The 13,719-nt window shown below is 42.8% G+C and overlaps 1 protein-coding gene across 3 annotated transcripts in view; it reads right to left on the bottom strand.

The window, feature by feature from the left end:
• Positions 1-4,262: 4,262 nt before the first annotated feature.
• LOC110490024 (zinc finger E-box-binding homeobox 1) overlaps positions 4,263-13,719 on the bottom strand; it is a 90,756-nt gene continuing 81,299 nt past the window's right edge. For all 3 annotated transcript variants that reach the window (XM_021563110.3, XM_090199957.1, XM_036944311.2), the window contains exons 8-9: positions 8,209-8,389; positions 4,263-7,291 (exon numbers count right to left, since the gene is read on the bottom strand). In XM_021563110.3, the coding sequence (XP_021418785.3) occupies positions 6,387-7,291; positions 8,209-8,389 (1,086 nt within the window). In that variant the 3' untranslated portion in view covers positions 4,263-6,386. The remainder of the gene's footprint in view (positions 7,292-8,208; positions 8,390-13,719) is intronic.

The raw sequence follows: 13,719 nt of genomic DNA, 5'->3' as shown, positions 1-13,719 counted from the left end.
AGGACAGTTTGTTCCAAATAAATATTCTGAATAAAAACACTTATTAAACATTTATTGCACAAACACATACTCATACATATTTACATTGACATTTTAGTCATGTAGCAGACACTATTATCCAGAGCAACATACTGTAGTGAGAGCATACATTTTCATCCTTCTTTTTTTTCCATTCTGGTCCACCATGAGAATTAAACCCACAACCCTGGCGTTGCAAGCGCCACGCTCTACCAACCGGGACTCACGGGACTCACGCACACACAGACACACACACACACACACACTGTATACCATACAATCCGGTATTTAGTGGTTGAGTAAATGGCCATGATATTTTAGTGAGTGCTATTTCCTGAGCACCATTTTTTTCTCTCTTATTGGCTTTTCTCTAAATTTCCCCTGGGACACTGTCCCCTGGGTTTGGTTCCATGTCAGAGACACAGCAGCCATGATAGTTCATCAGGCTTCTGCTCCATTATTGGCACTGGTGCATCATATCCTCTTAGCAGTTATCCTCTTAGCCTGTGTACCAAATGACACCCTTTCCCTATACAGTGCACTAACCAGGGCTCATAGGCCCTGAAAATCTTTATGCTATTGGTCTGGAACAACCTGTTTTGACACCTTGTGATTTTACTGACTTACATAAAAAAAAAAAAATGTTTTTGCTATTGACATCAAAATCATAAAACTGATTTTAAAAAATGTCGTAATTAGTGAAGGCAGTTTGACATGACAATGTTACAGAAGATAATGTCATTATCATAATGTTACGGTAGCACTGAATTATTTTACCTTACCCCTCCTCCCCCACCTACTCAGCAAACACAATCACCAGCTCACTAAGTGCCAAGTGACAGATTACTCTCTCACACACACTTTGGGAACATTCGAGCAAAGCACTTTTGTCAAGTCGTTGGGCATCTTTGGTCACCGCCTTCCAAAGTGTGTTGCATTATGGGATATAAATTGTCCAACATGATTTTTGTGAAGTTCAGGCAATCAAAGGTCATGAAGTTTTGACTGCTGTTCATTACAAGTTTCTGCAGTTGCTCTTCACTGACTTCATCCTACAGAAATCACCTGCATTGTGGGATGATCTTTTGTCAACCAATCAATTTTTTGGGGGGGTTTGACTTGTTTGGTTATACAAATGAATGTGATGTTTGAGGCTCTCTCTCTCTCACTGATTGATTGTACAATGTACACACACATATATTTCAGTTTGTGAGTGCGTGATATGGGTTTGGAGAAGAAAACCCACCATTCTCTTTTCCACATTCATCATACCCACTCTCCACATAGACAAGGGAGGCGCTGCAATTGTTGAACCCCCCTCCCACACAAACACACCCACACCCGCTCTCAATTTCTTTTAACCATAGAAACGGATGTATTTTATACTGTCTCAGACCTACAGACATGGACCAAATCCCTCCTGAAAGTATCCCTTTTCCAGTCCTAAGGTTGAGAAGAGTAACAGTAACAGACATGTGAGAGTATTGTATCATTTTCAGCTCCTCATCAGACTATAGATTTTGGGTCCATTCTATTACTAATTCATGTTAAGGGTCGACCCTCCTTCTCCTTGCAGGAAACCTGATCTAGATCAATAGGAATGACCTTAGGCTGGTCTGGGCAATGTTCAGCAGAATGAACACAATCAAATCAAATACTTTTATTTGTTACATGTGCCGAATAAAACAGGTGTAGACCTTACTTACTAACGGACTTGTATTTTTTTATACAATAAAAGGTAACTCAATAACAAGGCTATATAAACGGGGTACCGGTACCGAGTCAATGTGTGGGGGTATAGGTTAGTCAAGGTAATTTGTACATGTAGGTATGGGTAAACTATGACTATGTCTATGCATAGATCACAAACAGCGATTAGCAGCAGTGTCAGAATAAGCGGGGGGGAATGTCAACAGTCCAAGTGGCCATTTGATTAATTGTTCATCATGGCTTGGGGGTAGAAACTGTTAAGGAGCCTTTTGAAACTAGACTTGGCGCTCCGGTACCGCTTGACGTGCGGTAGCAGAGAGAACAGTCTATGACTTGGGTGACTGGAGTCTTAGACAATGTTTTGGGCCTTCCTCTGACACTGCCTAGTATATAGGTCCTGGATGGCAGGAAGCTTGGCCCCAGTGATGTACTAGGCCATACGCACTACCCTCTGTAGCGCCTTACGGACAGATGCCGAGCAGTTGCCATACAAGGCGGTGATGCAACCGGCCAGGATGCTCTCAATGGTGCAGGTGTAGAACTTTTTGAAGATCTGGGGACCATTGCCAAATATGTTCAGTCTCCTGAGCGGGAAAAGGTGTTGTCGTGCCCTCTTCACGACTGTCTCGATGTGTTTGGACCATGATAGTTTGTTGATGATGTGGACACGAAGGAACTTGAAACTCTCAACCTGCTCCACCACAGCCCTGACGATGTGAATGGGGGTGTGTTCAGCCTTCCTTTTCCTGTAGTCCACAATCATCTCCTTTGTCTTGCTCATGTTGAGAGAGCGGTTGTTGTCTCTGACCTCCCTACAGGCTGTTTCATCATTGTCGGTGATCAGGCCCACCACTGTTGTGTTGTCAGCAAACTCAATGATAGTGTTTGTGTCGTGCTTAGCCACACAATTGTGGGTGAACAGAGAGTACAGAAGGGTACTAAACTCGCACCCCTGGGGGGGCCCTGTGTTGAGGATCAATGTGGCAGATGTGTTGTTGCCCACCCTTTCCACCTGGGGGTGGCCCGTCAAGAAGTCCAGGTTCCAGTTGCAGAGGGAGGTGTTTAGTCCCAGAGTCCTTAGCTTAGTGATGAGCTTCGTGGAAGCTGTTGAACGCTGAGCTGTAGTCAATGAACAGCATTCTCATATAGATGTTTCTTTTGTCCAGGTGGGAAAGGGCAGTGTGGAGTGCGATTGCATCATTTGTGGATCTGTTGGGGCGGTATGCAAATTGGAGTGGGTCTAGGGTTTCTGGGATGATGGTGTTGATGTGAGCCATGACCAGCCTTTCAAAACACTTAATGGCCACCAATATGAGTGGTACGGGGTGTTAGTCATTTAGACAGGCTCCCCTCGCTTTCTTGGGCACAGGTACTATGGTGGTCTGCTTGAAACATGTAGTCTTTAGAGACTCGTCAGGGAGAAATCAAAAATGTCAGTGAAGACTCTTGCCAGTTGGTCTGCGCATGCTCTGAGTACATGTCCTGGTAATTAATTTGGCCCCGCGGCCTTGTGAATGTTGACCCATTTAAAGGTCTTGCTCACATCGGCTACGGAGAGCGTGATCACAAAGTCGTCCTGAACAGCTTGTGCTCTCATGCATACTTCAATGTTGCTTGCCTCAATGCGAGCATAAAAGGTATTTAGGTCGTCTGGTAGGCTCACGTCGCTGAGCAGCTTGCGACTGGGTTTCGCTTTGCAGTCTGTAATAGTTTGCAAGCCCTGCCACATCCGATGAGCATCAGAGCCGGTGTAGTAGGACTCAGTCTTAGTCCTGTATCGACGCTTTGCCTGTTTGATGGTTTGTCTGCGGCATAGCAGGATTTCTTATAAGCTTCCGGATTAGTGTCCTGCTCCTTGAAAGCAGCATCTCTAGCCGTTAGCTTGGTGCGGATGTTGCCTGTAATCCATGGCTTCTGGTTGGGATATGTACGTACAGGTCACTGTGGGGACGATGTCGTCAATGCACTTTTTGATGAAGCTGGTGAATGAGGTGGTATACTCCTCAATGCCATTTGATGAAACCCGGAACATATTCCAGTCTGTGCTAGCAAAACAGTCCTGTAGCTTAGAATCCACATCATCTGAGCACTTACGTATTCACGGGTACTTTCTGCTTTAATGTTTGCTTGTAAGCAGGAATCAAGGGGGTAGAATTATGGTCGCGACGTGAGCGGTGTGGTCAGCATGTTAGTGCCAGCATCAGTTTGTGGTGGTAAATAGATGGCTATAGCATGCTTGACATTGAAAGGTCATTTTCAATTGAGCCTACATCTGCAGCGTTTACCTTGATTACAATCTCTGCAAACTTTAAAGATGGAATCGGCAGTGTGGGAATCAGCGCCACTGTCTGCCTGACGGCCGTTGTTTTTGTTTGGTTGACAGAGCAGAGCTGGGGAATGTGTCGCTTCGTGGTAAAAACAATTGCAGTACACGTGCTGCTGTTCTATCGCACATGCAATAATGACAGAGGGCAAAAAGCCTAAAGCTTTATTTCGCAAGCTAATATAAGAAATAGATCAACAAACAAGGGGTATGTAATTGATGTATTTTATTGTGAGATGGGGAGTCATAAAAAAAACAAAAGCACAAACTATCACTATAAAAATGAATGTGGATTAAAACAGGGACATATAAAAAGAGGTTGTGGCCTTGACGTAGCAGACATACAAAATAACAAATTGGCACAAATAAAACAAAAAAGGTCAATATTATTTTGGCTTGGCAAAAGGACAGATTCATGGTTAAGGATCATCTGTCAATACAACAGCACACTCATGCTATTAGACATACAGTTAGTTCTCAAAGAGTTTCAGTAGCTTCATATTAAAGTGGGCAAAAGGTAAAAACTAACATGAGAATTAATGGATGCAGGAAGGTGACATGTTCCAATTTCCTGCTTGTGGGGTGTGTTGACAACTTGAGATAGCAGTACATTTTTATTTTTGTTCTAAAACATACTTCAAAATGCCAGACTTTTTTTATGTTCCAGCTTTGTTGTAGTCATTTTACCTTTCAAATGATTTTCATACTAAAATATATTATTGTATTAATACAAACTACAGTATTGTACACTACACTGTAATAAATAACCATAAAGAAATATAAAAAATAAGACACATAAATACAAAAGTTTTCTAGAACTAAACAAATAACCCATATCATTGGGAATGGTAATAATACCGACATTGCTGAAAACATACAGTACACACATTTAACATATACAAAAAAACATCAACAACAAAATAATACTGACAGGTAAAAAATATTGTCTGAATAACCATTCTGGTATCATATTTGCCTACTTTTGTTACCTGAAGAGAGAGAGAGAGTTTCACAAGTGTTAAACAAGTGCACTGGGACTGGACTGGGGAAAAGGATACATTTCAAGGCAGGAAATACTTCAAAATCATGTTTCATCATCCCGTTACAAGTCCTTTTTGCCATTGATTGCTCTGATTATAAAAGAGGCAGATTTTTTTCTCAAATATAGAATTCCGGTCTAAATTATAAGTCATGGTAATGCTATCTTCTACAACATCAGGACTAGTGGTAGTGAGCCAAAAACAGTAGATCAGCTGAAAGAGTTGACATGTTTGAGCTACTATCAAATCTGGGCCTTGAAACAACCTGACAACAGCTGCTAAGGAGAAATAGCAGTATGCAATGGCACTTTTGATATGCATGGTGTATTTAAAAAAAAAAAAAATTGTTTTGCATAAGGCTGGGAGTGGGAATAGGGTCCAGGGCTTAAGGGTCAAATGATCTCTACTTACTAGGCCTAGATCATGAATGTTCTTCTTTATTCTTCTGCTTGATCTGATTCAGTAATGATTTATTAAATGAACAAACAAACTAACAAAACAATTAGAACAATGTGTCATTGCAGACTTATGTACCTCCTTCCATACTCCCCTTGACGTCTTCATCTATAAGGTAATAATCAACTACTGGAACATCATGGCTGAACTTCATCACCGTACAACAGTTTATCTTTAAGGCTCACAATCCATGTAAAACAAACAAAAGGTATGCTAACATTATCAGCTAACGTGCTGATGCTGTATGCTGTAGGTCTAGTGCGATAATACTGAAAGGTAGACAACACATAACTGTTAGAGCCATAAGTAAACCAAGCCACTTGTAGTGCACAGGATCTTTTTTCTCCCCTCCAACTTAATAAAATACAGATTTTTTTTGTTCATTGGCAATAAAAAGGTATAGAAATCTCTCCCAACTGTACAGCGTTTTAAAGGTTAAAATATGAATGATAACACTGATAAAAAGAAATGACCCAAGGTTGTTTTAGTAATAAAACATTATCCAAAACGTGTCGGTTCTAGCTTACAAAGTCCGTATGATGCATTTTTTGTCTTTAAACTTTGTTTTTGATTTTTACAAATACATTTTCTAACACTGAAAATGGTTTCTCCTTCTGTGGAATAAGTCACTAGTATTTTTTTCAGGCACACCTGGATTCATACACAGTAGTGAACTGAAATGCAGCATCCGTCAGAGCAACCCAAACGTTATCCCTTTCCTTTCCCCCAACGTCATGGGGAGAAAACAGATCCTTCCATTTCATAGAGGAAGAAACACAGGTCTGCTTCCTCCCTGTTTTATTTTGTTTATCTCCTTTTGCTCTGGTCGGTGTTTGGTTCTAGTCTTCTGAAACAGTGTTCCCGTTTGTTTCACCTTCATTCTCTTTCATGACCTCCCCTGATTCTTCCTTCTCCTCTGAGGTCACCGCTTCCTCTGTGTCCATTGTCTCCTCCTTCACCTCCTCCTGAGCCTGCTCTGACTGCTCCTCCTCCACTTCCTTCTCTCCTCCATGTTCCTCCTCTTTCTCACGGTTCTCCTTCACCTCCTCTTGCCTTGTATGTGCCTTTTCCCCTGTAACCTCCTTTTCTTCCTGCTCTTCCTTTACTTCAACCCCCACTAACCCCTCCTCTTCTTCTTCTTCTCCTTCCTCCTCTTCACCCCCTACCACTATTCTCTTCACTCCTTGCTCTTCCTCTTCTGCATTCTCTCCCCCCTCATGACCAGTGTCTTCCCCCTCCTCCTCTCTCTCCTCCTCCTCCTCCTCCTCTTCCCCTCCCTCATCTCCTATCCGTACCACTTGTATATCATCCATATCCAGAACGCTGTCCGGATCTCCCTCCACCGCCTCCCCTGCCACTGTCTCCATGTCCTCCTCATCACTCTCCTCCTCCTCCTCTCTGGTGCTGCTCCCTCGCTCGTCCGAGTCCAGGTGGGAGGGAGGGGAGGAGGTGGGCCTGCTGTCTGACTGCTCCGGCTGCTCCCCTCCCAGGCCCAACCCCACGGGGCTCTGAATCTCCAGCACTTCCTCGCCTACACCTCCCTGACCTCCTCCCTGCGCCTCCTTCTTGCAATAGGAGTAGCGGTGGTTCATGTGCTGGGAGTAAGAGCCTGAGTGAGAGAAGCGCTTGCCACACTTGTCGCACTGGTAGGGTTTCTCTCCGGAGTGGAGACGCATGTGTTCTATCAAGTGGTGCTTGTGTTTGAAGGCCTTCCTGCAGATGCCACACTCGTGGGGTCTCTTGCCTGTAGCACGGGAGAAAATAAATATACAGTAAATAAAAAGATATCTCAGACAGAAATAGATAAATCATTCAGGGCAGGATTATTGTTGAGTGAAATCTTCTCCTGTCAAATTGTTTTAATTCCCCAGACAGTTGTGCTTGTGAAACGGTTTATACTATAGCGCCAAAGGTCGGTGAAATCTATATTATTTATCATCACGTATCCATGGGAAATATCTTAAAACAACACACAACAAAAGAGCAATCCGACCAGAAATGCTTCAGGGTTGAAGGCTGAACATTACACCAACGAGAGGAACGGGTAGTTCCAGGCTAAGTGAAGTCACTTGGATGTAAAACTGTGGTTCTACGCCAGGTATCAAAGTCATAAAGACAGAACGCCTCAGAGTGGGTTGACCTGTGCTTGGCCACAACACTACCCATGTTCTCATGTAAAATTACTAACAGAGCTCTTTTGCAACATCCCTCCAACATTTCATATGGGAAGGTAATGTCGTTGGCAGGGGGAACTTGGCGGCAAGCAATTCCCAGGCTTTACAGCGTGTGTGTGTTTGAAGGAGTCTGTGTATGTGTTTGTGTGTGTATTGGATAATAGCTACCCAATATTGTGTGTATGTGTATTGGAGGTGTCCTCCACCCTTCTGCAATACACAATAGTAGTCAGTCAGTGTGTGATTTCTGAAATTACCCCCTTCAGTTTCACTTTGCCTCATATTTCCCTGAGGTTTCCCTGGGGAGGTGCAGTAAGGATGATAATCAGTAGGTATGAAATGGAAGAAAACAGTCTGAAACAGGGAGGTACTATCTAAACTTTAACCAATAACAAACACTCGCGTTCACTTTCAGTTGCAAAGTGATTCACTACGTTGCACCCTAAAGAACATGACCCAGATTTGATTGCTCTAGTCCCCGACGTACCTGTGTGTTCGTATTTATGTCGGAGCAGAGAGCTGCTCTTCTGGAAGATCTTGTCACACAGGTCGCAGGCGTACAACCCACTCTCCGTCTTCCTCATCTTATTCCTGGAAGGGGTGGTGTCTGAGTCATTCTGCTCCTCCATGGTATACACGCCCTCTGAGCTTGTGTCCTGACGCTCCTCCTGAACAACAAATAGAAATACATGTGAATATACACTCGGCCATTTTATTAGGTACAACACCCCATTCATAAAAATGGTTCGCTCCTACAGACAGTGAGTCATGTGGCTGTGGCTTGCTATATAAAAGCAGGCTGACAGGGACTGCATTTCAAACTCAAAGTAGACAGCCCTCTGCACCTGTAATGATGTTTAATATCGTCACATTCCGAGTGTACCTTAAATGTCCCTTGCCAAGCGAGGGAGAATGATGATCGGAGCGGTAACGTCCTTGGTGTAAATCTGGAAGTTGAGCTTTAAAAACAACCAACCTAAAGCTATTAATGTACCTCCTAGTAAGCTAACATATTTTGCTAGCACTCCTGTCAGGTAGCTAGCTACAGTTACCCACAGCTGGCTAGCTAGTTTTATATTTTGGTAATTTATTCCAATACATTTCAGAATTCCCCAAAATATGTTTATGAATCTAGCTACGTTTTATAAGCCAATTTGCCAATGGTAAACTCCATGTCTATATATATTTTTTAGCAAGCTAGCTTCATACATTTTTTTGACATGCCGAAAATGCAGCATTGTTGATTAATTTGACACTTTGCGGCCACCAGAGTTTGACATGTGACTACAGTTTGCTACTTTTAATTGTGGGTTTGCTACATTGAATTGTGGGTCATATCAACCCCACAAGTGACCAAAGTTGTTCACTCGCTCCCTCGAGCTAAATCGAGGGGGCAAGGTAAGTGAATTGGACCTAAACTGAAGATGGCAATCAAACTGCATCCGGTTTCGATGGGGATTCCCTGGCGCAATAGCTGAGGGGGTAAAAATATTTTTGGGGGACTCCAGCCAGGCATTCAGTTACTGTTTGATTGAACATTTGAATGAGTAGAACGAGTGACCTAAGGAACTTTGAGCATGGTATGATCGTCGGTGCCAGCCGCAGGTTCCAGTATGTCACAACCGGCCAGCCTCCTGGGCATATCACGCACGACAGTGTCTAGGGTTAGCGAGAATGATGCGACAAACAAAAATCATCCAGTCAGCGGCAGTTATGTGGGAAAAAACAGCTTAATTATGAGAGGTCGAAGGAGAATGCCAAGAATCATGCAAGCTAACAGGCGGATAGCGGCACAGTAAAACAGCGGTGTGCAGAACGGCATCTCGGAACACAGAACTCGCCGGTTCTTGTCATGGATGGGCTATTGCAGCAGACGACCACACCGGATTCCACTCCTATCAGCTAAAAACAAGAAGAAGAGGCTCCAGTGGGCATGCGATCACCAACACTGGACTCCCAGTTTCTGATGCGTCATGATAAAAGCAGAAAAAGGATTTGGTGTAAGCAGCATGGCCCCATCCTGCCTATTGTCAACGTTACAGGCTGGTGACAGTTTTGTAATGGTGTGGGAAATGTTTTCCTGGTACACATTTGGTCCTTTGATTCTAACTGAGAATCCATGTCCCGAAGAATTCAGGCTGTTCTGAAGGCAAAGGGGGGTTCGACCTGGTACTAGATTGGTGTACCTAAGAAACTGAGTATATGTTATATAATGTATTAGAAAGACGTGATTATTATAACGGTCTGAGCTGATGTTCTGCCTCTCCTCCTTGGGATAGAAGGGAATAACATCAAATCAAATTTTATTGGTCACATACAATTGATTAGCAGATGTTGCGGGTGTAGCGAAATGCTTGTGCTTCTAGCGCCGACAGGGCAGTAATATCTAACAAATTGCACAACATATACCCAATACACAAAAAGCTAAGTAGGAATGAATTAAGACTATATACATACGGACGAGCGATGTCAGAGCGGAACAGACTAATATACCATAGAATAGTATAGAATACAGTATATACATATGAGATGAGTAATGCCAGATATGTAAACATTATTAAAGTGACTAGTGATCCATTCCTTAAAAAGCACTTAATGATGACAGAGGTGAGTGCTTCTGGGCATAGTCATTAAGTTCAGTTACCTTTGCCTTCTTGGGTACAGGAACATTGGTGGCCATCTTGAAACATGTGGGGACAGCAGACTGGGATAGGGAGAGATTAAATATGCCCGTATACACACCAGCCAGCTGGTCTGCGCATGCTCTGTGGACGCGGCTAGGGATGCCGTCTGGGCCGGCAGCCTTGCGAGGGTAAACACGGTTAAATGTTTTACTCACGTTGGCCACGGAGAAGGAGAGCCCACAGTCCATGGTAGCAGGTCGCGTCGGTGGCACTGTGTTATCCTCAAAGCGGGCGAAGAATGTGTTTAGCCTGTCCGGAAGCAAGACGTCGGTCTCGGCAACGTGGCTGGTTTTCCTAGATGTAGTCCGTGATAGTCTGTCATCCCTGCCACATACGTCTCGTGTCTGAGCCTTTGAATTGCAACTCCACTTCTTCTCTAAACTGCCGTTTAGCTTGTTTGATTGCCTTGCAGAGTGAATAAATACACTTCATATTCTGCCATATTACCAGTCACCTTGCTATGGTTAAATGCGGTGGTTCGCGCTTTCAGTTTCGTACGAACGCTACCATTTATGCACGGTTTCTGGTTAGGGTAAGTTTTAATAGTCTCCTCTACACTTCCTTATAAAATCAGTGTATGCGTCTAGATTATTTTCACAAGCTACCTGGAACATATCCCAGTCCAAGTGATCAAAACAATCCAGAAGCGTGGATTCTGATTAGTCAGACCAACGTCGAATAGTTCAAAGCACGAGTACTTCCTGTTTGAGTTTCTGCCAAAAGGACGGGAGGAGCAGGATGGAGTCGTGGTCAAATTTGCCAAAAGGAGGGCGGAGGAGGGCCTTGTAAGCATTATGTAAGTTTGAATAGGAATGGTTGAGTCTTAGCAGCGCGAGTAGTACAGTCGATATGTTGATAGAACTTCGGCAGCCTTGTCCTCAGATTTGCTTTGTTAAATCCCTAGTTACAATAAAGGCAGCCTCAGGATATGTGGTTTCCAGTTTGCATAAAGTCCAGTGAAGTTCTTTGAGGGCCGTCGAGGTAACGGCTTGAGGTGGGATATAAAGGGCCGTGGCGATGACGGAGGAGAATTCTGTTGGGAGATAATATGGTCGGCATTTAATTGTGAGGTATTCTAGGTCGGGTGAAGAAAAGGACTTAAACAGTTGCATCTCTAGGGGCGCTATTTCATTTTTGGATAAAAAACGTTCCCGTTTTAAGTGCGATATTTTGTCACGAAAAGATGCTCGACTATGCATATGCATATACAGTTTTGGAAAGAAAACACTCTGAAGTTTCAGAATCTGCAAAGATTTTGTCTGTAAGTGCCCCAGAACTCATTCTACAGGCGAAACCAAGATGATACGTCAAACAGGAAATGAGCAGAATTTCTGAAGCTCTGTTTTCTAATGTCTCCTTATATGGCTGTGAATGCGACAGGAATAAGCTTAGACCTTCTGCCGTTTCCCCAAGATGTCAGCAGCATTGTGACGTATTTGTAGGCATATCATTGGAAGATTGACCATAAGAGACCACATTTTCCAAGTGTCCGCCTGGTGCCCTGCGTCGAAACTGGTGCGCAAAGCCATGTGCAATTATTTTTCCATTTGATTGAGAGGGGGAACCATGCTTCCACGAACGATATATCATCGAAGAGATATGTGAAAAACACCTTGAGGATTGATTCTAAACAACGTTTGCCATGTTTTCAGTCGATATTATGGAGTTAATTTGGAAAAAAGTTCGCGTTTTGAGGACTGAATTTTCGTTTTTTTTTGGTAGCCAAATGTCATGTACAAAACGGAGCTATTTCTAATACACAAAGAATCTTTTTGGAAAAACTGAGCATCTGCTATCTAACTGAGAGTCTCATCATTGAAAACATCTGAAGTTCTTCAAAGGTAAATGATTTTATTTGAAGGCTTTTATGTTTTTGTTGAAATGTTGCATGCTGGATGCTAACGCTAATGCTAACGCTAAATGCTAATGCTAAATGCTACGCTAGCTAGCTACTTTTACACAAATGATTGTTTTCCTATGGTTGAGAAGCATATTTTGAAAATCTGAGATGACAGTGTTGTTTACAAAAGGCTAAGCTTGAGAGATGGCATATTTATTTCATTTCATTTGCGATTTTCATGAATAGTTAACGTTGTGTTATGCTAATGAGCTTGCTGATAGATTTACACAATCCTGGATACAGGGTTTTTTTCATAGCTAAACGTGACGCAGAAAACGGAGCGATTTGTCCTAAACAAATAATCTTTCAGGAAAAACTGAACATTTGCTATCTGAGAGTATCCTCATTGAAAACATCTGAAGTTCTTCAAAGGTAAATGATTTTTTTGAATGCTTTTCTGTTTTTTTGTGTAAATGTTGCCAGCTGAATAGTAATGCTAAATGCTACGCTAAATGCTATGTTAGCCATCAATACTGTTACACAAATGCTTGTTTTGCAATGGTTGAGAAGCATATTTAGAAAATCTGAGATGACAGTGTTGTTAACAAAAGGCTAAGCTTGAGAGCTAGCATATTTATTTCATTTCATTTGCGATTTTCATGAATAGTTAACGTTGCATTATGGTAATGAGCTTGAGTCTGTATTCACGATCCCGGATCCGGGATGGGGAGATCAGAAAGGTTTAAGTTCCTGTATGTTTCTAGAATTACACCGTGAGTCATTAATCATGACACACCCCTCCGCCCTTCTGATATTTATTCCTGTATGAGCAATGTACTGAGAATCCTGCTGGCTTTACCGACTCCGACAGACTATCCAGAGAGAGCCATGTTTCCGTGAAACAAAGGATGTTACAGGCCCCAATGTCTCTCCGGAAAGAAATCCTTGCTCCATGCTCATCAACTTTGTTATCCAAAAACTGAACATTAGCGAGTAATATACTCAGAAGTGGTGGGTGATGTGCGCACCTCCTAAATCGAACCAGCAGGCTGCCTCGATTGCCTCTCCTCCGCCGGCGATGTTTTGGCTTGGCCTCTGGAATAAGTTCAATTGAACAAGTTCAACGCAGGTAGCCTAGTGTTTAGAGCATTGGGCCAGTAACCGAAAGGTTGCTGGATCGAATCCCCGAGCTGACAAGGCAACATATCTGTCATTCTGCCCCTGAACAAGGCAGTTAACCCACTGTTCCCTGGTAAGCTGTCATTGTAAATAAGAATTTGTTCTTAACTGACTTGCCTAGCTATATAAAAGGTTAAATAAAATTAAAAATTGCTCTGAGGAGAGTGAATAAAGGATTTGATACAGGGAAGTTGTAATGCCGGTAGTTCTGATGAGTTACCGCTGCTCTGATATCCAATAGTTCTTCCCGGCTGTATGTAATAAAACTAAACATTTCCTGAGCTAAAAATGCAAA

Source organism: Oncorhynchus mykiss, chromosome 15 (assembly GCF_057628025.1).
Source record: "Oncorhynchus mykiss isolate SJ-2025 chromosome 15, ASM5762802v1, whole genome shotgun sequence".
NCBI classification, from domain to species: Eukaryota; Metazoa; Chordata; class Actinopteri; order Salmoniformes; family Salmonidae; genus Oncorhynchus; species Oncorhynchus mykiss.
Note: the sequence above shows the minus strand (reverse complement) of the source record. Positions and strands in the feature narration are given on the sequence as shown.